The sequence below is a fragment of the Molossus molossus genome, unplaced genomic scaffold, assembly GCF_014108415.1.
Source record: "Molossus molossus isolate mMolMol1 unplaced genomic scaffold, mMolMol1.p scaffold_m16_p_20, whole genome shotgun sequence".
NCBI classification, from domain to species: domain Eukaryota; kingdom Metazoa; phylum Chordata; class Mammalia; order Chiroptera; family Molossidae; genus Molossus; species Molossus molossus.
This window is the reverse complement of record NW_023425356.1, coordinates 43,543,336-43,569,464: the sequence shown is the minus strand read 5'-3', so window position 1 is coordinate 43,569,464 and position 26,129 is coordinate 43,543,336. Positions and strand designations below refer to the sequence as shown.

The window sequence follows — 26,129 nt, the reverse complement described above, 5'->3', positions numbered from 1 at the left end:
CTTGCACCCCGTCCCCCCAAAGGGTCCAAGGCTGCACGGGATTTTCTGAGGGCAGACACCCTGGACGTAGCTCGCAATGGTCTGTCAATCCCATGTTTCATTTGCTCTCTTCTCTCATGCAGAGAGGAAGAAAGCAAGACAAAGCCTTCCCGGCGGTTTGCTGAGAATTCCAACACTGGCCTGTTAGTCTAATCATAACACAGTTCTTCTTGGAAACAAACATAGCAACAGCAATTATATCTGACTTTTAATGCCTAATTGGCTGTAAACTGGCTTTTGCTAAGTTATTTCCATCGACCGCGCGGAGCATCGTGCGTTTTGCTTATCTCGGCGTCCTTCTGCAGCCCCGTCCTGCCTTTATTAGGGAAGAAGCCAATTAGTCGCCTTGGCCTTGTGGGTGCCCTGGCAGCCCCGCAGCCCCAGCGAAGGGCCATGACAATATTGTGAGCCGTCTGCTCCTCATTATCCCTCTCCTCTCCCATCAGCATCTCTGGCCTGGAATCTTCCTCTGAGTTCCGCTCTGGTTCTCCTGCCCCATTTGGTGTCCTCTCCCGGCTTCTGGAGGAATCCTTCCCTGCCTGAGTCCTGCCTCCTCTGCTCCTGGCCCTGCAGCTCAGTGGGCTGCCCCCTCCTCTAAGCCACTTGTCCCTTCTCCCAGTCAGTGCCACAGGGCCCCCGAGCCACCCAGCCAGCTGTGCTCGGAGTGAGCCGGTGCAGAGGGACAAACCCAGGTGCCTCCACTCTGCTGTGTCTCCGCTGGCTGTTGGGACTGATCACCCCTGTCTGCCCTGATGAAGAAGCCCAGCTTGGGGTAGAGCCCGTGCTGGGAGCTTCTCCCTTAAACTTTCCCCTCACTGTGTTTTTCCAACTCACTGAAGCTTAAATCCTTCTGCAGGGCAAGGCCTCAGCGTAGGCGTGTCTGATGCCTGGTCATCCTGGGGAAGGGGGGGAGGAGGGGCTGAACCTGTTGCCATGGCGGCACCCAGCTGAGATCATGAACCCATTTCATTCCCAGGAGATTTCAGGGTGAATCAATCTCGCCCACTCCCTTCTCCTCCCTCTCCATCTCTCCCCACACCCTTCTGTCGTCTTGCCTCCTCCCGACTCAACCTCAGGCTTTCTCCTTCCTCTGATCTGTATTCGCTGGATACATCAGCACAGCAACCGAGGCTACTCAGGGTGGCGTCTCGTTTGTCCTTAGACCAGTAGCTCTCACACGTCAGCAGGCGTCACCTGAAGGGCTTGTTAAACCAGATGGCTGAGTGCTGACCGTCACCCCTACAGTCCTGATCTGAAGGACATTAAGACCCCAGACCCTGCATGTCCAGAAAGGTCCCAAATGGTGCTGATGCTGCAGGGCCAAGGGCCACCCTTTGAGAACCACTGTTCAAGACTATGTTTGCCCAGTTTGGTGGTGGCTGGATTATTCCTTGACGTTTTGATAACAAATGATTCGACTAGCACAGTCATCCATTCATACGACAGTGTTTACTAAGCACCTGCTCAGAGCCTGTGGCAGGTCCTTGCTATACAAAGAAACCCAGAGTCCCACCCTCCAGAGCTCACAGACTTGTACAGGGGACAGACAAGTAAGTAATTACTATGTGGTGTGATAAATGTCACAATAACCTGAAAATCATAAAAGAAGTCTAGAAGTGGGCCCCTGTCTCCTAGCATCAGGCAAGTAAAATAATTAGATAAGATGACTATAAACAATAATGATACTTTTCTACTCTCCCCTTTTAAGGGTTATGGAAGGGGAACTGAGCTCAATCCCTTTAAATAACATTACCATCTCATGTTTGTGACGCATTTATTATGTTTCAGTTACTCTACCAAGTACAGAATATATTCATTAAGAGTGCTGGGGCCAGACTGCTGACTGTGGTACTTGCCCTGTCCCTTACTATCTGTGCAACCTCAGGCAGGTTACTCAACCTCTCTGGGCCTCAGTTTCCCCATCAGAGAAAAATGCTGCGGTACTAGTATCTGCTTCAAAGGATTCTTGAGGAGATTAAACGTGCTGATGTAGTAAAAATGTACACAGTGATTGCTGCAAAGAAAAAAAAGTTGAGCCCTGCCCTGTTTGGTTCAGCAGTTAGAGCATTGTCCTGTGGACCAGAGAGGCCCTAATTCAGTTCCTTCCCATAAGGGCACGTACCTTGGTTGTGGTTTGTCCCCAGCCCTGGTTGGGGTTGTGTGGGTGGCAGCCACTCGATGTGTCTCTCTCATGTCAATGTTTCTCCCTCTCTCTCTCTCTCTCTCTCTCCCTCTTCCTTCCTCTCTCCCTCCCACTCTATCTGAAAATAAATGCAAAAATGTCCTCAGGTGAGGATAAAAATAAATAAATAAAAATAAAAAGTTAACTCTTATTGCCCTGGCCAGTTTTCTCAGCGGTTAGAGTGTCTGCCTGCGGTCCGGAGAGACCCGGGTTCGGTTCCCGCTAAGGGCACATACTTCGGTTGCAGTTTGTCCCCGGCCCTGGTTGGTCGTGTGGGTGGCAGCCACTCGATGTGTCCCTTCACGTCGATGTTTCTCTCTCTCTCTCCCTCCCACTCTATCTGTACAAAAAAAATGGAAAAATATCCTCGGGTGAGGATTAAAAAAAAAAGTTAACTCTTATCAATATTTTGTGACCGCGTGATGCATATCAGAGAGTTGGCCTAGAAAATTGTATACTCTCGCCCTGGCCAATTTGGCTCAGCGGTTAGAGCGTAGGCCTGCGGTCCAGAGAGACCCGGGTTCGGTTCCCGCTAAGGGCATGTACCTCGGTTGCAGTTTGTCCCCGGCCCTGGTTGGGTCGTGCGGGTGGCAGCCACTCGATGTGTCCCTTTCATGTTGATGTTTCTCTCTCTCTCTCCCCCTCCCACTCTACCTGAACAAAAAATGAAAAAATGTCCTCGGGTGAGGATTAAAAAAAAAAAAATTAAAAAAAAGAAAAATGTATACTCTCTAGACTAAATAAATTGTCAGGAGACTGGTTGGGGCTGGGTCTGAATGTGGGGACTAGGGACCTCAGAGCGAGCCTGAGTACCCCTGGGGCACCAGTCGGGGGAAGCAGCCCTTGCTGGGCAATCAGGGCGTGGCATTAGAAATGGGGCCTTAGAAAAGCCTGGAATGGCTTGTGTTTTGACAGTGCATTTATTGTTAATTTTGGGGGGGCGGAGGATAAGGGGCGATTTTCAGGATTGAGACTGAAAAGCATTCCCAGCAGAGAGAACGTCTCTGCTCCACAAAGCTCGCAAGGGTAGACCCCCTCAGGCTGGGACTAGAGTTCCCAGCTTAGCACTGGCATTGAATCAGGATCACCTTCCCCGGGAGATACTTTTTCTCCCATCACCTTCCTGCCCAGATGACGTCTGGCTGGTGCTGTCAGCATCGCCTGGGTGTCTCCTCGCAGTAACCACCAGGCAGAGAAGCTGCTCTTTCTGGTGTCTCCCGGGAGGGCCTGCCCCCTTCCCCTGGAGACACCGCCCCATCCCTGAGAGACGAGGCTCTCTGTTCGTGTGCTGAGATCAGGGAGCGTTCCCCTAATCTTTGTCTGGGCCCTGTAAGGTCCACCTTCGTGTTGAGTGTGGAGTATATTTTTTGCCACCTGGGACCCAGGCTTACATCTGAAACTATAGCTGGAGGAGACGGCTTGTTTTAATCCTTTCCTGAGCTCATCAGAGAACGGATGGAACTTTCTTCTTCTGGAGAGGATTAGAGGAGGAAGACCTTTGTGGCAGATACACCTGGGCAGGGCTCATTACGTGATAATCACTGATAACCCCTTCTGCTCATCCAACAACTCTGCCCTCGTAGTGATGCAAAGGTCCTCTAGACATTCAATTAACTCCAAGACATCCTCTTTCTCATCACCTTTTCCTTCTTTTCTCCCTTCTGCTCGACACACATTCAGCTTCTTAACATATTTACTTATTGATTCATTCAACGCACACTTGCTGGGCACCTGTAGAGAGCTCCGCTGGGCTCTGGGCAGACACATAGACAAATAAGACCTACTCCTTGTCCTGAGCGGTGTCAAGACTTGCAGAGGACGGCACAGCCAGCGGTGACCGCGGTACCTGCGGAGGTGAGAGGTCTGGTAGCTTCCCGTGCAGGACCTGAGGGCGACAGGCTGGGGGAAGGTTTCCTAGCAAAGGTAACAGTTAATCAAGGTCTGCATAGAGGCTCTTCAGGTGGAAAAGGTGGAGTCGGTGTTCCAGGCAGTGGAGACAACACGACGAGGAGCGTAGAGACAGGAAAGAACTCTGCATGGGAGGGAATTACAGGAAGTGGGGTGTGGCCTGTGAGTTGGTTCACAGGAAGGCAGGGATGAGCTAGAGAGTTTAGGCTAGAGGGGTGAGCCTTGGTGGGAGGGAATCAGGGCCTCTATGTTGGTTAGAAATGACAACTGTGCCCGGCTCAGAAGTCTGAAGCCAGCTGCGGGTGGAAATCTCTTGTCCCACTCTACCGGGTCACCCTGGCGACGGAGTGGCTGTTGCACTCCTGGCCAGAGAACTTGCTGTGACAGCCTTTCAACCTTCTCAGACTCCCAGGGCTGAGAAGCAGCCGCTGAGTGAAGGTGGAGACATCAGAGGCGTTGACACAGTGTGACACCCTGGGAGGGTTACGATGTGAGCTTGGGCAGAAACTGTTGGCTCTGCCGTGTGTTGTTGTACGTAGTCAGCCCTCCATGTCTGCAGGGTGTGCATCTGCAGATTCAACCAACCTCAGTTCGAAAATCTTTGAGAGAAAAAAAAAATCTCAGGGAGTTCCAGAGAGCAAAACATGAATTTGCCATGTACTGGGCACTACACTGAATCCACATGAATGAAGGGGTGTGTGGGCCCACCCTGCTGTAGCCTAGATGCAGATATAGGTTATATGTTTATACTGTGCTATTGTATATAAGGAACTTGCACATCTGAGGAATTTGCTATCCATGGGGGTCCTGGAACCAATCCCCCAGGAATGCAAGGGTTGACTACTTTCATTCATAGCTCTGTTTTCACAAACATTCCAAGTTAAAATGACATTACTTCTATCCCCCCCCCACAACATACAAAGGGCAACATAAGGTAGCGTCTTGAGAAGTCAAACACGGGTTTGGATCTGGGGTCTACTCTGTACTGACCGTGGGACCTTGGGCAAGTTCCCTGAGCCTTTCTGAGCCCGGATTTTGTCATTTAACATGTAAACTTACGATTGTACTTCTCTTGCACAGAGTTGTGAAGATTAGAGTTCATGCATGTTGTGTACCTGGTTTGGTGTCCAGCACAGACGGGTGCTTTAGCAAGTGGAAGCCATGACTATTTTTCCTGCTCGGGTACCCTGGAACCTTAGGGTATAAGTCACAGGAAAATACACAGATAAAGAGGTTTTAATCAGGTTCTCTTAGGACTTTCAGAAACCGGTGTAACTGGGTTCATTTGGAGCTTCCTTCCAACACTGTATATGCATTCTCGTGTTAGTCACCGGTCATCATTGATCTCAGTACCTTCCACCCTGATGCACAGCGAAGAAAGTTGTGCAAAGAATGGTAGAAGCTGAGAGGGATTCTTGCCAGTGGTTTCCAGACCAAAGAAACAATGATCATGTTATTTTATTATCTGTGTTCTACTTTAACCTCATTGTACTGTCAAACCAATGGGGATGCTCAGTTGGAATGAACTTTGTGTATCTTAGGGGAAAGAGGAAGGACCCATATACATTTCTAAGCAGAGTGAAGTCAAGAGATATAAGTCCAGAGAAGGGTTTAGGGACATGGTCAAATCAGAACCTGAGTGTCCGAGTCCCTAAGAGAGGAGAAGCCGAGTGAGGAATGTGGGTCTGAGTGGGAAGGCACCCCACATCTGCTGTCTGGTGTAGGCACGTATCCAAGTGAGGAATTCCCTCCTTGGTGTCCCTGACAGATGGTCATCTGGCACAGTGATTCCCATTCTTTTTCACATCATGGCACACATAGAAAATAACATTTGTGTAACGCTGCGGTGAATGGACAGGATGGCTCACAAATGGAGTCGACCAGCCCGCGGACTCTGGTTGTGCCAGGCTCGGCCAGCAGCCATCACAGGTGGGTGGAGCGGTCTCTCGGGCACACCTGTGGCCCAGCGTGCTTTGATAAGCTGATCTGGCAGGACCAGAGTGGAGAGCCTCCCCCGATGTACTCTCAGGTGCTCTGGCGGTGAATAGGCACGTGGGACTGGGCATTTCATTATCTCCATCAGTGGCGGTGTAAATTTATTGAGCGTGCTCTTGAGAGGTCTGTCTTGGATTCCGAAGATACCGAATCTTAAAAGCCATGGTTTCTTGATTTCAAGCTGTTCTAACTAAGAAGTAAGAGCTTCCCGTGACCACAAAATAAATGAAACTAACTGGCCCGGGGCTCCTCCAGGCATTAGTAGAGTGAACAGAAATAAAAGATGCAGTTCTGTCTTCGAGAAACACTTAACCCTGATGGGAAGGTAGGACCAACGTGGGAAAGACAGGAGACATATAAAGAAAGTGTATAAATAAGTACAAGTGAAAACCCAAGTGCCGCCCTTGATGTTTTGTTTCCCATTATAGGTATTTAGACTCACGATTTGGTCTTTTTACGGATACCGAGGCCCTCGAGGACTGTTTTCCTTTCTTATTCATCTTGTGTAGAGTACGCACTCAGAGGTTTGCATGAATATGTATGCTACAGGGCGAGCCTGAATGCGGGGGGGATTCTGCAGTGAAGTGGGGCGCTGTGCGAGGGGAAGCCTGGCAGAGGCTGCCGGTGTTTTCCAGCAGGAGGGACCTCACGGTTCGGCAGAGGGGAGAAGGAAGAGCTCACGGGGAGTGCACGAATCCAAACAGACACTCAGGCCACTGTTAAGGGCCCTCTGTGACCCGCTCATCCTCGTCTTGCTAACTGCAACTCTTTGCGGAATCATTTTTCCACTCCCCCCTCCTTCCCTCTCCTTGGCCTCTCTTCCTCTCTCCATTGGGTGATCTAAATCCTCCTCCACCTTCAAGTTCAGGTGAAGGCACAACCCAGGAGTCTTCTATGACACCTCCAGCCTTCCCCTTTCTTCCTTCAATCAGTTAGCAGTGTTCACCAGTCTAAGCTCCATGCTTTGAACCTTTAGAAGAAGTGAGAGACTTCGTTAGAAAGGTCTTCACCTTGAGGTAGCTTCCAAATAAGATCATCGGCTAGACTAATTACACACATAAGTCACCAGAGGGGACAATTTAGGGCTAAAACTAAGTGTAGAATAGCAATGTAGACTAGAAGGGCTGTGCGGGGCGGACTGGAGGCTGGAAGTTCTGCATGCTAGTTCTGTTTCTAGTCAACTGGTGGAGTACCTTTCAGCAATCACTTAGCTTTTGATCCTTGGTCTTTCATCTGTAAAATGAAGGGTTTGTGTGAGATGCTGTGATTCCCTCTAGCTCTATAATCTGCCAGATGAAGAAGGGTAAAGGACTGTATTTATATTAGACTGAATGGAACATAGCGATTGGTTCGCTGGAAAGGACAGGGGCCAATGGAAAAGCAATAGATAATGACAACTGGAAGGATTGGTTCTTGAGGACTGTGGCATAGAGTGGAGATCCAGCTAGGAACTGATTGAGAACTTGACCTGGTATCATCAGCAGCTTTTCTAGAATACAGCAAGCCCTCCACAAAGCTCTCCCAGTGTAGCAGGTCTGTGAGCCTCATGTACCCTTTGTCCCTTGATCTCGACAAAGGGTCTTCTCACCTGTCATTCTTTGAGCTTTCTCTGGTGCCTGACTTTCTTGAAAGAGTACATCAAGTCTTTCATCAGCAGGCCCTATAGAATGGGTTAAGGGTGCTTTAGCCAATCACTATAGGCTACATCCTCTTTAATTTCCTCTTTAAACCATCTACTTTGGCCAACCTGCATATGGTGGTGTCAGAGCAACACACTCACCTTTTCCCAAAGCAAATCGGCATCCCAGACTGGATGGCTCACTACAGTCAACTGTCCTAGCTACCCAGTGGCCCCAGGAATTGCTGCCTCCTCAGCACCCTGGCCTGCAGTTGAAGGGCAGGAGGACCTGGTCTTTGATTTTTTCTCTAATATTTTTTGTCTTCTCTCACTGTAAACAAAACACAATTACTGCAGAAAAGTTGCAAAATATGGAAAAGTACAAAAAATAATTTTAATCACTTATATCTACCTCCTACTTATCATCACTATTAACATTTTTTATTATTTTGACTGAAAAAGGCTTTTCTCTTAAAATTCACACAAGATCCTGAAGTACGTAAACAAACTATTCTTCTGGGGAAATTTAAAGCCTTTCATTACCGAAATTTTCAAACATACACAAGCGTAGAAAGAACAGAATATTAAACCTCTATGTGATCCAAATCCAGCTTCCACAGATACAAGACCTTTCAAAGCTCTCTCTTCTCCATGCTGGGCCAGAGTTCAGAAAGGGAGGTAACAGGGTAAACATTACGTAACAGTGATATTGGGGTCATTAGGGTTTAAACAAAGAGATTTTGAGCACAGCCGGGCTCTGAGTCGGATGGGTTTTGAGGAGCTGGCTTGTGTGGACAGGTCATGGCAACCTTCTTGGTTGGAGGTGGCACTGCATACCCTCCCTCAGTTTGATATTTGCTCTTGAGTCACCTTGCCAGGAGTGCCGATGGGTCTTCACTGACATCGATACCCAGCACCAGTGGTGGTCACCACCCATGACCGGGATGCGGTGGCCGAGCTCCTGGCCCGGAGCTGCTGGCCCGGTCTCCTTGGCACCACACTGCCGCCTGTGGATGGGGGTGGGAGTGCTGTTTCCTCTGGCTCTCCTCGCCAAACTGCTTCTACTCTGTTTCCCACTGAAAAGAGAAGGGGAAGAATAGGTGGTGAAATGTCCAACAGGAAGTAACTCCTAGAGATACTCCTGCATCTGGACGAAGGCATTGATGCATCCTCAGAGACAGCCATTGACAGTCCTGGCAGGTGGGAGAAGGGGGCTGCTGGCCATCAAGTCCAGGGTCTCGGAACAACCAGAAGGTGTGGGGAGCCTCGATTCCCGGTTCCTTATAACAGGCCGCTGGCAAAGCTCGTTTGTGTGGGGAGACTTTGCGTGTTTAGTAGACACGCTCAGGGGTCTGAGCCACGGTGAAATGCTTTGCTCCAGGACTGGCAGGTTCAGCTCCTTGGTGGCTGTGTTCCATCCACCCTGTTCCCGCTCCTCCCACAGCTCCCTCACCCTCTTTCTTGCTGGGGGGCCAGGGCGACTGCTCTCCTCTTCTGGCTGCCGAATCCTCGTGTCGGCTTTGCTGTTTGGTGAGGTTGACCCGTTGTGGTTCTAGACTGTTCCCAGTCACTTTTCTTGGTTGGGCCTCTGTTCCCTGTTCTACCAAGTGATGGTTCTAGAATGTGTTCGCATCACCTCCCAAAGTCATGGCTAGATTTCCTGCTACGCCGAATGCCAGGTTGGACGCTCTGTAGGCCTTTAATCGCCCAGTGTTGAAACGTGTGCTGTACATTGTGTCCCCTTCCTAAGAGGAGTGCAGGCGGCTCTGCCCTTGGAAACACCTTCCAACCCTGTGACTCGGGCTGGGTGTTGGCTGCTTTGAAGGTTGGTCAAAGCCCTGATGAGAAAGGGATATACACCTCAAGTCAGATTTCTTATACATTGAGATTTGTAGGGGCAGAGATTCTTGTGCAATGATTTATTGAGAGACTACTCTCAGGAGAGACTTGTAAGGGTGTGAGGGAAGCAAGATAGGTCAGGGGAAAACACTAGACAAAGTTTAGCTTCAAAAGTTATAGCCTCAGCCTGATCCCACGGGTAGCTCCAGGGTATGGATTGTACCCCAGAGGTTGGCCATTGGTACCCCCACATTGGTGAGTTATTGGGGACAGGTCACCCTCCCACCCCATAGACTGGCATAAACACACAGGTGAGGCAGGAACAGGCTTCTGTAACATGCCCCTGCCGCTAAAGAGGACCTGGGTGAGGATAGCCCAGAATCTGTCACATCCAGGCTGGTGAGCTGGACAGGTGCGGGGCAGGAGGGAGGTGGGAACGAGCTATTCTGAATGTGAGTTCCTGAGCAGACGTGAGTCCTGAGCAAAGAACGTGATGGCTCTGTGCGAAGGGAGGTAGCTATCCAGGTGGGATCGTCCGACCAGGCCGACCTGAGACCAGAGAGTGTTCCATTTGCAGTGGGTGGATGGTGGCTAGGAAGGGGCGTGAGGGCTGCCCTGGGGCACGTGGTTCAGCACAACATCCACGCAGGGGTTGGGGGCTGCTCTTGCAAAGTGGCAGCATTCATTCCCAGAGGCCCCCCCTTTTCCTTCTATGCCCCCCACTTCTTGGCACTTCTTAAACTTAACCTTTCCCTCCTCTTTTGTTCTCCTCCAAATAAACCTTTTCTCTCCCTTTCTGGACTCTGCTGTCTCAGCAAAGGTCGTTTTTAGAGTCTCGTGTGATTCTTCTCTCTAAAGCCTTCAGCGCATCCTGTCCTGCCGCCGGGGTGTGGACCACGTGGCTGCACACCGCACACTCACGGTTTGATGCAGATACTCTGTGCTGTCCCTTATCCTGTTTCACACGGGCCACGGCCTGAAATGATTTGCTCATTGTTTGTCTCCAGCACCTAGGACCGCGTCTGCCACACGCTGCGTGGTGCCCAGGTTGCTGAACACACGCGGCACCAGCTCTGAGTCGTGGACTCCAAGGCCCTGGGGTGGGAAGGAGCTGCCACCGTGAGCGCTGGCATGAAGCGGGGGAGGGGCAAGTGCCGGATGCCCAGCTGTGGCCCTTAGGGAAGGGGGTAGGCAGCTGACTCTGCCTTCGGCCTCTGTGCCTTTCCTTCCCCGCCCTTGCCTCTCTGAGTTTTCTCTCGGGGTGGTGGGCGGAGGCCTAGCCCAGACGCTTCGGTTGGGTGGACGGCTGCCCTCTCGGTGGTTTGAGTGGCCTCTCCAGCCATCTCTGGACCTGGGCTCGGTTGGTAATCCCAAAGATCTCTCCCGAGATGGAGCCTGGAGGCCAGCCGTCAGCTGCAAGCTGTCTCTGCCCGCCCTGCCCCCCGTCCCCAGGACATCGGAGATTCTGGAGACACTTGGTTGTCACAGCCTGCTGGGGGGGCTACTGGAGTCTGGTGGGTAGTGGCCAGGGACTCTGCTAATGCACCACACAGGACAGCCCCCCACCAGGAAGACTTCTCCAGCCCAGTCGGTCCAGGGCTCGTCAGCAGGTGCTGCCTTCATTCTGGGGACCAGGTGTACCCCAGAAACCCTTCTTTTTTTAAAAAAAGACCCTGGAATCAGTATCCTAATTCCAGTCCCAACATAGTCTCTGGCCAGAGCTACTCTGCAGGCAAGTTCACACGTTTTCCAGAGCCAGGGGAACATTCCTAGAGCTGGTTCCAGGGTGCAGCCGAGCCTCCCCCACGCAGCCTCAGGCCAGGAGAACCAGGGACCCCTTCTTCTTGCTGTCTCCATCCCTCTCCCCCTCTTCCACCCTGCTCTTCCACCCCCACCTTCCGCCAGCTCCTCCAGTCCCCCGAGATTAATGTGATAATTGCCTTGTGTGCCTGTTTACACAGGAAGTGGGTGCACTCACCACCCCCACTCAGGCGGGTTCCCAGAGGAACACATTCCCAGGGTGTCAGGACTGGGACCCAGTGAGCACTCCCGTGCAGGTGGGCTGCCACCTCCGACTGCGTCTGTCATCAGCCCCCTCATGCGCACGTGTGCTTGTGTGTGTCACTCAGGGAATCAGCAGGTGGGAAAGATGCGGACCAGCCCGCCTGCCAGTCTCAGGGAGGGGAATCAGCATCTCAGACTAAGAGGACATTGCCCCCAAAGAAAGCAGGCCTCTGTAATGCCCGGCGCACGGCAGGTGTTCTGTGAACGGTGAGAAGGGAGGCTGGCTCTCTGTGTACAGCTTTCTTCGCAGGGAGGGGCGTGGTGTACACTTCCATGCTCCCCCTGGTCCCGGGGCACCTGCCGCCTTGGGAGTTGTGGGTCATGTTCTTCTTTTATAATCCCCCGAAGAAGCTTCAGTAGTTGTCTCTCCTACACTGGACGACTTCAAGGTTTTAATAATGATGAATCAGAAGGAGATTGAAGCTCTAATTAGCATCAGAAAGAACCTTGCCATTTCGGAGGAGGGAAGTGTGAAGTCCTCTGCTGGCCCCTCCTGCTGGGGCATGTGGCCCTGCCCCCCAGGACTGGGCGTGGCATTGAGTCAACAGCAGGCAGGTGACGCCAGGGTGAGGCCACCTGGGGAGGGAAGGTGGGAGGGACAGGAGAAAGGTGTGGAGAGGGGGCGGCAAGTCTGTTAAAAAGATTTGTGAGCCCTGGCCAGTTTGGCTCAGCGGTTAGAGCGTCGGCCTGCGGTCCGGAGAGACCCGGGTTCGGTTCCCGCTAAGGGCACGTACTTCGGTTGCAGTTTGTCCCCGGCCCTGGTTGGTCGTGCGGGTGGCAGCCACTCGATGTGTCCCTTCACGTCGATGTTTCTCTCTCTCTCTCCCTCCCACTCTATCTGTACAAAAAATGGAAAAATACCCTCGGGTGAGGATAAAAAAAAAAAAAAAAAAAAAAAAAAAAAAAAAAGATTTGTGAGTAATCTCTGGGCTGTCAAGATGCTTTCTCCAGAAGAACCTTTTAAGCTGTCAGTCAACTCCAACAGCCTCTCAGGGCGTCGTGCCTGGTTGCTGGGGTCCTCCCAGGTTTCCCTCTTCTCCCTCTCTCCCCTTCCTCCTCTTTTGTTCATCCATCAGGCCCCAGTGCCACAGTGGATGACTTCTTCTTTTTCTGTTTAGCAATTCAGACAGAGCTGCACAGATGGAGAGGAGGATAGCAGAACGATTTTTTTGGAGTGTATTTCAAACACGAGAAGCGTCTTATTCAAAATGTGGTTGTTTATTGATTAACTGAGCAGCTATGTGCCAAACACTTTGTTAGGTGCCAGGTACAGAAATGAGCAGACCGTTTAGGTTCTTGCCTTAGTGTAGGTTACAGCCAAACCAAAGCATTCTCACAACACACTGAATAAAAAGACCACCGTCGGGATTTTCTAGGATTGGAAAGCAGATTCCAGACGCTGGGGCAGTGACACTTTAAAGGTCACAATGTCATCATTGCCATCACTGACACCGACTAATGTTTATCGGCAATGGAGCCCTGATCCGGGTGCTGGGAGCCAACTCAGTCCTTGATGACAAAGAAGTCTGAGGGCGGCCAACCAAGAAAGCCACAGGGAGAAGGGAACTTGTCCATCTGAGCACCGCTGGTGAACCGTCGAGCTAACTCGTTTTACAAAATGTTGCATTTATAACCATGAATAAAGTCAGAGTTAGCACCCTGGCCGATTTGGCTCAGTAGTTAGAGCGTCGGCCCGTGGACCAATGAGTTGCAGGTTCAATTTCGGCCAAGGGCAGGTACCTCGGTTGCAGTTTGTCCACGACCCTGGTCAGGGTCATGCGGGAGGCAACCAGTTGATGGCCTCTCTCTCTCATATCGATGTTTTTCTCTCTCTCTTCCACCCTCTCTCCCTCCCACTCTATTTGAAGATAAGTACAAAAAAAAAAGTCCTCGAGTGAGGATAAAAAAATAGAAAAATAAAAAAAGGCAGCGTTAGCTGTATTTGTATCATTCAGTCTACCTTTGGCTCCCAGGAAGGCCTGTGTGTCAACAATGTCAGAGAAAACCAGTCTCCTATGTCATGAAAAGCCCTGAAGTCCCTTGGCGTCTAGTTCTTCATATTTGAATCGGGCACTTTTCTCTGAGGTCTGGCCCACATCTTCCCTGCTTACCTTTAACTGAGCACACCTGGTCACCCCAAAGAGTGACATCTTAGACACAGAAATTAGCAAGGCCCTGCCTTTGTCCCATCCAGTTCAGGAAGTGTTTGTGTTTAACTTTTATTCTGCTTCATTAGCAATCATCTCTCTCTGAACAGTGGAGGGAAAAAAGACACAAGTTTGGTCAAAGTGCTTGCCTCAAAAGCTGTTTTTGTTTTGTTTTTTTCTTTAATCCTCACCTGAGAATATTGCTTTCTAGATAGAGTGGAAGGGAAGGAGAGAAGGTGAGGGGGTGGGGGGGAGAGAGAGAGAGAGATCGATGCAAGAGTGACACATTGGTTGCCTCCTGCACGACCCCCAGCGGGCCTGGGAATCAAACCTGCAACCCAGGCACATGCCCCCTACTGGGAATTGAACCCGAGACCCTTTGGTCCTTAGCCCAATGCTCTCTAACCACTGAGCCAAACCAGCCAGGGCTCAAAAGCTCTTTTTAATAGAAAAATCTCCTGTACAGTGATGGCTGCCATAACAACCAGTGGGAGGCTGTCTGTGGAGGGACCTATTTGAATGGGAGGCAGAAAGAAAACGAGGTGACTTGGGAGAAGAACAAGGGAGAAAACCACAGGCGTCCACAGGAAGCACGCGTGCCGTGAATCAACGTCTGTTTGCCACATTCAGTGGATGGGAGAATCACAGGACACTTTGCCACAGAAATACTGAGTTCACCGCTTCATTTCGCTAACTGAGCAGGCGAACTTGGGGCCAGGCATCTGGCTTGGATGCCTCTGTCTCCAGTGAACTGGGGATAAAATGTCTTTCCAGAAATTATTTCGAGCCGGTGTTAAAGTTTTCCGTGTGTGGTGGGGGGAGAATTTCCAAGCCCTGCATGTGTAAAATGCAATCCAAGGAGACTATTTTAAAAGATTTGGAGGGAGATCAAGGAGAAGCCTAGTTGAGAGGCTCGAGTGTTAGAGGGCTTTTCAGCAGGCTCCCAAACTCCGTTTCCAGGGCTTAGTGAGACGTTCTGGAAGAGTAGCTCCCACCGGCTGAGCCGTGTGCTGCCCTGTTCCTCGGCTCCCCGCCGCTCAAGGGCCTCGCCTCTAACTGGTGGTATAAGAATCTAGGATATGGAAATGCATGCATTTTTCAGGTCACTGTGTGTGAGTATTAGAAAGAGAGTGAGGGATTTATTCCTTGTTCTGTCCAGAGCCTTGCTGGAGCCAGGCCTGGGCCAGCTCAGCACTTTGGGTCTGTGACGGAAGAAAGCAAACCAGAGCTCGGAAAGCCAGAGGCCAAGTCAAGGCCGAGCAGGAGGCGGGTGACCCTGATTTTTCCCAAGCAACCCCATCAAGGCCTCGGCCAGCACCTGTGGAGTAGAGTGATGGACACAGCCTGCCCCGGTCTTTTAGAGAATCGATCCAATTCCGCACGCAGAAACCAGAACCCGCATCATCAAACACTAGAAAACCAGCGACTGTGTGATCTAGGAAAAGTAGTTGACCTTTCTGCGTTCTGTTCTCTCCTCTGTTAAGTGAGGGTGTGAGACTATGCCAGCTCAGGGTGTCCTCCACCACGCATGTGGGCGAATGCGTTAACCCAGTCGCGCCAGTTTGGGAGCGGGGCCAGGCACTGTCCAGCTGCGCTGCCTGTGCTGAGCCCGTCGCCCTGCGTGGGAAGCTGCAAGACGAGAGGCCTTCAGCTGGCACCTGGTTTTGATGAATCATTGAGGAACCATTTTTCTTTCTTTCAGACCAATGATGCCTTAGGAGCCACCTGGAATTGGCTGTACTTCATCCCCCTCATCATCATTGGATCCTTCTTTGTTCTCAACCTCGTCCTGGGAGTGCTGTCTGGGTAAGCCACACTTTCCTTTTAACCTCTTTCTGGCCGCACACGGGTGTCCCTGCCTCGTGGCGGATCCATTCATTGAAGCTTCAGGTGGACAACATGTACTGAGCAGCCCGTGTGCCTCGTGGTGTTCCTGGTGTTGCGAATGCAGTAGTGAACTGTCTTATTATTTTTAGGAAGAAAGAACAAACTTTAGACCAGCTACAACATTGAACACAGTATCTACTGAGAATTCATTTAATTCACTTAATTACTTAGCAGCCATAGACCTTCAGTGTCAAACTCGGTGCTGGTTGTTAGGGATAGAAAGTGGAATAGGACACAGGCTCTACCCTCAGAAGATTCTTTAGCATGTATTGGGCATCAGATCCCACATTTGAGGCTCGGATCTGAGTGCCTCAATCAGCCAGGACTCAATGGCCAGTGCCATGGGGGCTTTGTAAGGAGCATGTGATGCATACGTCCCGACTCCTGCCTTTAAGGACCTTGTTTTATAGAGAGGGCAACACAGACACTCGAAACAGCTAGGGAATGGGACTTCTTTTACTGACTGATATAAGATACAGATAATTTGTATTTTGGGGAAGGGACGAATCTATATCGTCTGAAGTTACCAAAGATGGTTTTGTGAAGAATTGAGATTTTGCTTGGAATATAAAATATGTGTTACTAAGCAAGGACTCGCTGCCTGACATGCGTAGAAGCCACTGCTATGGCACTGGCTTTTGAGACAAGCAAAAGCAAAAAAAAAAAAGCTTTTATTTCGAGGTTGACTGGGAAGGAGACAGGAGGCAAGTCTCAAATCTGTCTCCCCAATTGGAGGTTTGGGGCAAGATTTGAGAGGTTTCAGCACTAGGTAGCCCTGGACAGCGGGCCCTTCTCTTCTAGAAGGGTTCCAGGGTTCCTTTGGTTTGGGGGTGGGGAGGCAGTTCAAGGCTCACAGGTGTTTCTCAGAAGTGCTGTGTCCATGGTTTCAACTCTGGTTCCAGGTCTTGTAAAAACAGGTTAAGACCAGTTTGAGCTGGTTCTGTGGTTATGTATGTAACAAGATAAAATGGAAAACATGGGCATAAACATACCAGGAAGGGGAGCGCCATACCATAACCAAAGATGAAGAAAGGGGACTTGTCATGGAGAGTGGGTTGATCATAATGCAACCGAACTGAATCGGCGCAGAAATCACACTTTGGGAAATCTCGCTCTAGGAGGGCTAAAACGGGGCTCAATTTTAGAGAACCGTGTATTTTTCTAAGCAAAGTTGAACTTTCTTGTCTGGGTGGCATCAGTTTTTCAAGTGAAAATGTATAAGGTGAGATGGTTCTGTTTAAACACGGCAGATTGAACCAACATGGTCATCTCTTGTAACTACTGACAGGAAGTAAAATTTAAGACAGACACTGTGAGAAAAAGAACAGGAGAAGAAATGACAGTAGATGAGAGATGTCAACCAAAGTTTTGGTGGTAGGGAACACACGGCCGCTGACCCAGGGGTGGCTTTAATTGCCTCAGGTGAGGAAAGCCAAGAGAGAAGCAAGAGGGTTGTGCTAGAACCCACGGGGCCCTGGAGAGGCTCGGGAAGGAGAGGCATCAGGCATGTCTGAGACCTGGGGTCTGGGTGGTGCTAAAAATAAGAGCATCGGTCAAAAGTCCGTATCAGGAACACTTAGAGCCCTCTCCCCAGCACCCCGGATCTCCCCCCTACACAGCGCTGGCAGGCATTCGCCACTCCCAGGCTTCGCCCCACACTTAGAAGTCTCACTCCCCATGGGGCTGCATGGGAGAAGCTGGCAACGGTAACATCGGCGCCTCTGGGGGGGCGGTTCCCACGTTGTGGTGAGGACAGGGGGTGAAAGGGAAGTGCACAAAGTGAGTTTCAGTCCTCCCTCCCACCTCGGCTGCGTGGCTCTCAGAACTGGAGCCATCTGGCAGGAGCCCAGCGCGCCGGTGGGGGTTCATTTTCTCTGTGGGGAAACTATTAAGCTTAAGAGAAAAGACCTACGTCTACTGATCATTGAGGGTGACCAGAGAACCGGTTCCTACCTATCCCCTTAGTGAGGCTTACGATATTAGTTTCCTAGGGCTGCCAAGACAAATTACCACAAACTGGTGGCCTAAAACTGTGAGAGAAATTAATTCTCTAACATTCTGGAGGTCGGGGTCCAAACTCTAGCAGGGCCGTGCTCCCTTCAAGGGCTCTGGGGGAGCATTTATTTCCTTCCTCTCCCGGCCTCTGGTGGCTGCAGGCATTCCGTGGCTCGCGGCTGTGCCACTCTGGTCTCCGCCTCTGTGGTCACATTCCCGTGGTCACATTCCCACCTTCGTTTCTGTCTGTCCCTCTCTTATGAGGGCATTTGTCATTGGACTCAAGGTTACCTGGATAATTGAGGATGACCTCTTCATCTCAAGATTTTTACCTTAATTATGTCTGCAAAGGCCCCTTTTCCAAATAAGGGAGGAGTCACAGGCTCCAGGAATTTGGATATGGACATATCTTTTTTGTTTGTTTTTGGTGGGGGATGGTGGCACTACACTCCCCATTCTACAAACCTCAACCGTGCACACAGCTCCCAGCAAGTCCTTTGCATCTTGCCCTTAAATATGAACACACAGCTCGAGATCACTGTCATGTAAGAAAAATGTCTGATATAAGGACAGAAACAAAAATCAATAGAAAAAAAGGAACTTGAGGGACTATGAACAATGCAGAGGGCAGAAGGTAACTTTTAAAAAGCGTAGCTGGTATCAGCAGCAACAGATAAGAAATAATTTTATCCACAAAGTAACAGATTGCTGTAAAGAGAAAAGACTTAGCAGTTAAGAAGAATTCTTGGACATTAATGTAAAATAATTCATGTAAAATTTACATTAATGTAAAATAAATTAATGTAAAAAAATTGTGTAATAAAAATAAAAGATACTGAATGGCTGGAATATAAAATTGATGAAATCATAAAGAAAATAAAGTCAGAGGGTAGGCCAGCCATTCAACTAATAAGGTTACATAAAATGCAAAAGAAGAAATTAACAAAGAAAAATACCAAAAACATTCCCAGCACTAATAAGTTCCAGATTAAAAGAGCGGTTAAGATGTGTGTGAGGATACTCTTTCCAGCATTATTTCTTGCTGGTGGGGAGCTGGAGAAAACCGAGTATCCATCCGTGACTGGGAGAGTGGATGGAAAACTGTTGGATGTACTCTGTGATGCACTGTGTAGCACTTAGGAGCAATGAACACCATGTATACATGGCAACATAGAGTGTCCTACAAACACCGAGTTCAGTGAAAACAAGAAGGAAACAGTGTGATATATGACTTATAGAAATAGAAATACATGCACACAACAGTTTATAAAAAATGCATTCAATAAAAAGTAGACATGTCTATATTGTATCGTAGTTTTAGGGCAGGAAGATGGGAGGTGGATATGGAGATAAAAGGGGAAAATGTGTAATAAAAATGTCTACTGAGCATTCAGCATAACTAATAAAAAGAGACCATATCAAGATGAGTCATCATGAAATTTCAGAGCATCTGGGTAAAGGGAATATTCTAAAAGCTTCTGGTGATTGGGAAGGGGATAGATTTTATGTACAAAGAATTATGAATTAGAATGGCTTTGGACTTCTAAATTACAGTGAAAATTAGAAACCAGTAGAGAAGTCCCTAAAACTTTCTGAAAGAAAACATTTCCAGGACAGAATTCTATACCCGACCAAAATAGCAACCAATTATGTGTGAGGATGGAATAGTAATATTTTCAGACACTCCTTCTGAAGTTACTGGAGAATGTGAGTCACTAAAATAAAGCAGTTATTGAATCAAGAGAAGGACATGATACTCAGGGAAACAAGGGACTTAATGGAGGAGAGGGGCAAAGGGGGTCCCCAGGATGAGGGAAAAGGAAGTCTAGGACGAAAGCTGTCAGAGGCCGCGAGAGAAGTGGGATCGGATTTGAGTAGGATGACAGAGAGCTGCTTTCTTTAAGAAAAAAAATGAAAGTAATATATTCCCTGATGGGTAGTGTATTCAAATGAGTTTCATGGTTTTATCAAAACTATATATATATATATATATAGATATAGATATAGATATAGATATAGATATAGATATAGATATATAGATATATGTGTGTATGTATACATACACTCAAATAACAAAATATATATGACTATATATATATATTTGTATACCCATGGACCCCCTGATCAAAGGTTAATTCCACAAAATACAAAAGGAGAAGAAGCACAGCAAGTCCTCGAGGCAGAAATGTCACCCACATTTTCATTGTCAAACTGGACTTTGAGGTACCCCGATGGTGCTATCATTGCTGAGAGGGACGGGGACAGGCACGTGGGGAGGGGGAGTGACTGCCAAAGACTAATCTTCGATTCCACAATAAGGGAGTCTTTAAGCAATATCTAAAATTGAAAGACAAAGAAATGGAAGTGGTGTATGTGTAATATTTTGAAAACTGGAAATGAATACCAGAAGAGACAGGTAGAAGGATTCTCAGTGCTTGCCTCTGGGGAGTGAGATTCAGAGACGGGTGGGGGAGGCGGTGAGCTGCTATTTTTTCATTATGAGTATTTTTAAAATATTTGAATTTAAAACTTACCATGAATTACTTTAAGAAAATAGAAATTAAGTTGAAAAGTAAAACTTGCACATTCAAAAAGGTGTCGCACTAGAGGAGGAAGATACAAGCTCGTTGATCTGGCGTCTGTGGGGGAAGGATTAGCACAGGAAGAGACCAGACTGCGTAGGATTGAGGAGGGGGTAGCCATGTCCATCCATGGGGACTATGAGCCCATGGTGCCTTATGAAATGGTTGTGAAGGAAAAACAGGACTGTGAAGGAGTTCTTAAAAGTGTGTAGAGTGGTAAGACGTTATGGGATTTCTCTGTAGTCACCCGTTCGCTGAGCACTATTGCCAGCTTCCTGCCCGAGCAGGGCTCTGGGCGATTCCCTCCGCAGCCTGTCCCTGTCCCGGCAGCTCTAGGCCCTCAGGGGCTGCTTGCCCGGGAGCTGACCACACACTTCTTCATGTTTTCACTGCGGGGAGCATCTCTGGTTGGTGTGATCTCACCTGCTGTTCTTGATCATTACTCATTTCCTAAGTGTGTCCATGTTCTAGCTTAGAAAATTCAAGTCAGTCTGAAGAGTGAGGAAGCAGGTGCTGTGCTCACAGGTCCTCGGTTTCCAGCTCAGACTCTAGGGCGGGTCCCAGATGGATGTTCACGGAGCAGGAAATGGACCGAGCGCTGCCCTGCGGGACAAGTCCCGGCTCTGACCATAGCCACGCCGGTTTGGAACGGTGTCTTCATTCCTCCTGTGTCCTTCTCCGGGTGGGAAAGCTGGCACCTGGCAGTCATGGGGAGAACCTACCGCTGCCCTTACTAGCCTTGTGTATTCGGGCTGGTTGCTCTGAGCCTGCTCCCTCCTCCATGTAACCGGAGAGCAGTGTCTCTCTCCTAAGCAGAGGTCACCTGGCCCAGGGTCGGGCGCGGAGCAGCCATTGGCTCCTTAGAGAGCATTAGAGAGCAATGACCTTGGTTTCCTCCACCGCTTAGGTCTGGGTGGCTGTCATCTGAGCAGCGGCAGCCTGTCATGTTTGGTTCAAACCCGTCGCGAGGCCGTCAGCTCCTGGGGTTGGGAGAGGAAGCTGAGCTGAAGTGACATTTGCCTCCTTAGCACTTCTGGGGAAGCCTCGGCAGTGACCACAGCAGCTGGCAACAGCTGGTGCTACTGAATGGTGACATTTACAGGGGTGTTAACAACAGGGGCTCACAGGCTGCCCTGAACCGTTTCCGTCCAGGTTTCTGTTCCACCTTCTGATGCTCGACACAGATGCGGAGGGCTCTCCACTGGTGTCTGCGAGGGTCCCGTGTCCCGGGGTGGGGGGACACGCTCTCTCTTCTGCTTGGTCTGGCTTCACGTGCCTCTGGAGGGGGAGTGGGCTTTCTCCTTGGGGAAGGGCGAGTTGGGAGTTGCTCCAGAAAGCCAGGGACAAGCTCTGAAGGTGTTGTCTCCAGAGGACGTGCCCCCAGTGAGCTCAGGCCGTTTGAATGTCATGTCCAAGGCTGTCCCAAGGCAGAGAGGAGGCAATGAAGGCAGGCACCCCTGTACTGGGCGAGTGACAAGGAGAGTCAGGTGCGAGGGGACGCCAGCGGCCATGCCCACTGGACACCACGGGTGGAAGTGGCCGAGGCAGCCGTCCCAGGGCCATGGGTGTGGGTGGGAGGAAGGCTCCGAGATGAGTTTGTCGGCTTCAGTGTATTTAAAGAGGAGTGTGCACAGGGGCATTGCAGCATTGTCCTTGTCTCAGAGGAAGTGGGAGTTGATGGAAACCGCGGGCTTAGCTTTGAGGAGAAGCAGAGCGTCCTGTCTCCATGAAAACAAACAGGCTGCACAGGCACGTCCTGGAGCGGGTCAGGTGCTCGGGGCAGGAGGAACGACCCTGAACTGTCCACCCCTCCCTGCTGCTCCCAGGGCTTCTGGGGAGGAGGTAGGCTGGGGGAGCACTCGGTCTGTCCCCACACTGGCGTAGGGACAGGCAGGCCAGGGACTGCTTACGAGTACGTCCAGGGAATGGAAAACCTCCCGAGAGCAGCACGCCAGGGGAAGAGGAGGAGCTGGAGCTGGAGACAGACCTTTGTTCTGTGTTCCTCCTCAGCACCTCGTAGCTCCACTCAGGAATCTAGCAGCAGTCAAGAGACTTCTGTCTTCTTTCCACCCCCACTGTACTCCCGAACACACCCACTAGTCACCCAGTCACGGGATCCATCCGGCGACACCTCCCGGATGTGGCCCACCCTCTGCACCCCCCTCCAGTGTTCTTCCCCCCTCATTGCTTCTCGGCCTCTCTCCTCGGCTGCTGCCCCTGGGGATCTCCCTGCCTCCAGCCTAGACTCTCTCCTCTCCCTCTAGGGTGATCACCCCCCACTGCCAACCAGTCATCTCCCAAGCTTCCGCCTGAGAACCTCCCCCAAGCTCCTGGGATTGGTTTCAGTCATTAGCTCAGCCCATTTGAAGAGCCCTGCTTTTTAGAGGAGGAGCTAATATTTACTTCATAGAAGAATACAATATGAAGTAATGCTTAAGAAGGTGGCTTTGCCCTGGCTGGTTTGGCTCAGCGATTAGAGCGTCGGCCTGCGGTCCAGAGAGACCCGGGTTCGGTTCCCGCTAAGGGCACGTACCTCGGTTGCAGTTTGTCCCCGGTTGTAGTTTGGCCCAGGTTGGGTCGTGCGGGAGGCAGCCACTGGATATGTCCCTTTCACGTCGATGTTTCTCTCTCTCCCTCCCACTCTATCTGAACAAAAAATGGAAAAAATATCCTCGGGTGAGGATAAAAAAAAAAAAAAGAAGGTGGCTTTGCTACCAGAGAGACCTGGATTTTAGTCACCTGTCTGCTACTATGCTCTAAAGAGTGCATCTTCGCTTAGATGCCCCTCAGGGGTTTCACCCGCAGGATGTCCCCGTTTAAGTCATTGTCTCAGTCTCCTGCCCCACCTCTGATCACACCCACGGTCTCCCGTATTCTTCCTCTGTTCATCTTTTATCACATTCTTATCCTAGATAGTAACTTTAATTAATCTTCATACTTTCTTTTCACTTATTCTCTGTATCTAATTGCTCATCAAGACCTACTGATTCCACCTTTGAAAGGGTTCATGAACTGCCGGCTGGTGTGGCTCAGTGGATTGAGCATCCTCCCATGGACTGAGAGGTCCCAGTTCGATTCCTGGTCAGGGTACATGCCTGGGTTGCAGGCTGGATCTCCAGTAGGGGGCGTGCAGGAGGCAGCCGATCGATGTTTCTCACATCGACGTGTCTCTCTCTCTCCCTTCTCTCTCTAAAAAATCAATAAAAACATATTTAGAAAAAAGGAAAGTTTTCATGCGCTGTACCCAGGACTAGCATTTGTCTCTTTAAATGTTCTCCCTGTGTGAAGCCAGCCTGCCTTCATGACCAAAGCCGTCTTTACAAACTAGACATTTAATTACACAATTTCTGTACCTTAATTATTTATAATGGCTTCCTACTGCCTAAATAATAGCATCATTTATGTGTTCCTTTGTTCAGTTTTTCAACAAACAGGTATTCGCTTTTATGTGTGCGACACAGTGTTCTAGAAGCAAGGAGGACAGCAGCGAGGAAAGCAAACAAACCCCGTCCGCATGCAGCTGGAGGCCCAGTGTGCGGAGAGTCCAGGGCTCGTATGTTCTCTTCTAGGGAAATGGGAACACAAGCTCTGTTCTCGAAAAGGAATACTTCAGTTCACAAACATGTCTATTCCTCTGAGTGTCGTCTGTAATATTAATAAACACAGATAAGACTTTTACTTTACTAAGTGGAAATTTATCTGGAAATATAAGTATGAATAGCCAGGACATTTTTTTTAGAAAGAACAGTGAGGAACAGGGACTTTTTCTACAAGTAGTACAATATATTCTAAAGCTACAGTCATTGAAACAGTGTGGTACGCTGTAGGACTAGGAGGACCAAAGGGAGACAAATATATACAGGGTGGGGCAAAAGTAGGTTTACAGTTGTGAGTACACAAAACACAGAGTTTATTCTTGTATTATTCTTTATCAAGTATTATTTTCCATAGGGACAACTGTAAACCTACTTTTGCGCCACCCTGTATATGGGAATTTATCATATATATGTGGCATTTCAAGGTAGTGAAGGTAAATTATTTAATGAATGGTATTGATTAATAGGCAGTCACATGGAAAGAAAAGAAATGAATTGACTCCCATTTCTCATATTTTATACCAAAATAAATTGCAGGTGGAACAAGTACATAAAAATTTAAAACTAAACCATAAAAGCATCCAAAGAGATTGTGGACATTAAAAGAAGTCTCCAAGGAGGAAGTCCTTCCTAAGCGTGATACAGATCAATAAGCCATTCTTTGAGGAAGCAATTGACAAATTTGAATTTGTGAAAATAAAAATACTCTGCCTGCCCTAATTCCTTAGTAAGAACAAAACTTGAGTGAGTTTTGAATTTTCAATGGATTCTGCAGAGGATTCAGAAAGGAGGTAACCAGTGGGGTTGATTTGCTAATAGACTAGAGGAAAGTTCTGGTTGCGGCCGCGAGGCCGAGAAGCTCTGAGAGCTGAAGGGAAGCGTGTGCGGACTGCAGGGTGCGGGCAGGTCAGGACGTGCTGACGATCGGCGTAGTGGCTGAGGGAGGGTCATTCCGGCGTAGACCCCAGGTTCAGTTGTGAGTGTCTTGCAGGACTTTGGCTGCATTTACTGAGATGAACAATAGACAAAGGAATACAGCTCTTGTTCTGGGAGGAAGATGTGTTCAATTTCAGAGAGACTTTGAGGTCCCAGAGGGCCAAACAAATAGACAGGATCAGCCAGTGTCTCTGTTGTAGGAACGGAGGGAGATGCGGCACTGTCACATTTGATAGAGAAAATGGTAAAAATAGGTAAGATGGTCCACAGAGATTTCTAGAAACACTCATCACTAAAGAGTTAGAATATCCAGATTGGTCAGGAGGATATTGAGACAGCGTCACGCCACGGAGGACGAAGAAGTACAGGGGTTCAGAAAAGACTGAGAAAACCCAAATGCTGAATGAGTCATAGGGATCTGATACAAAGATGACTAAAAAAATACCTGTGGAGGTTGGCAATGTGGAGGACCTGGACGGCTTAAAAAATTTTTTATTTTGAAATAATGACAGAGTTGCAGGAAGTTGCCAAAAAAAGCACAAAACATGTAGGGGGATCTCGTACCCTTCACCTGGTTTCCATCAATGGTAACATTTTGCTTAACTCTAATGCAGTGCTACAACCAGGAAATTGACAGAGCTTATTCATGTGTGCATGCATGCATGATGCCTGTGTGTGTGTGTGTGGGGGGGGGGTTCCATGCAATTTTATTATAGATTTCTGTAACCACCACTACAATAAAGATGCAGAACTGGTCCGTCACAGGACTTCCTTATGCTAACTCTTGATAAATCACACTTAACTTTTCTCCACCCACTTCCCACAACCCCGGGTAACCACTCATCTGTTCTCCATCTCTGTAATCTTGTCATTTTCAGAATCTTATATAAATGGAATCGTACAGTGTGCAACTTTTTGGAATGGACTTTTTTCCACTCAGCATAATTCCCTTGAAATCCACCCAGGTCACTGCATGTTTCAAGAGCTAATTCCGGTTGGTTTCTGAATACGGTTCCGTGCATGTGCCACAGTTGTTTCAACCATGCACCCCTTTGAGGGCATTTGGGTTGTTTTCTGGACATCTGTGTACAGGTTTTTGTGTGAACGTAAGTTTTTTTCCCTCTGAGATAGATGCCCAAGCGGACAGTGGCTGGGTCACGTGGTAAGTGCATGTTTAGAGTTATAAGAAACCGCCGATCTGTTTTCCAGAGGGGCTGGACCATGCTACTGTATGCCAGCAATACGTGAAAGTTCCAACCTTTCCACATCCTCACCAGCTAGCTTAAAACATTAACTAATAATGCATAATGAACGTTAAGAAGTACCACAAATTTATGTTGA

General features: G+C 49.1%; 1 protein-coding gene across 3 annotated transcripts in view; it reads left to right on the top strand.

Annotated features, from left to right (window-relative positions):
- CACNA1E (calcium voltage-gated channel subunit alpha1 E) overlaps positions 1–26,129 on the top strand; it is a 281,976-nt gene that overhangs the window by 132,386 nt on the left and 123,461 nt on the right. For all 3 annotated transcript variants that reach the window (XM_036272405.1, XM_036272404.1, XM_036272403.1), the window contains exon 7: positions 15,495–15,598. In XM_036272405.1, the coding sequence (XP_036128298.1) occupies positions 15,495–15,598 (104 nt within the window). The remainder of the gene's footprint in view (positions 1–15,494; positions 15,599–26,129) is intronic.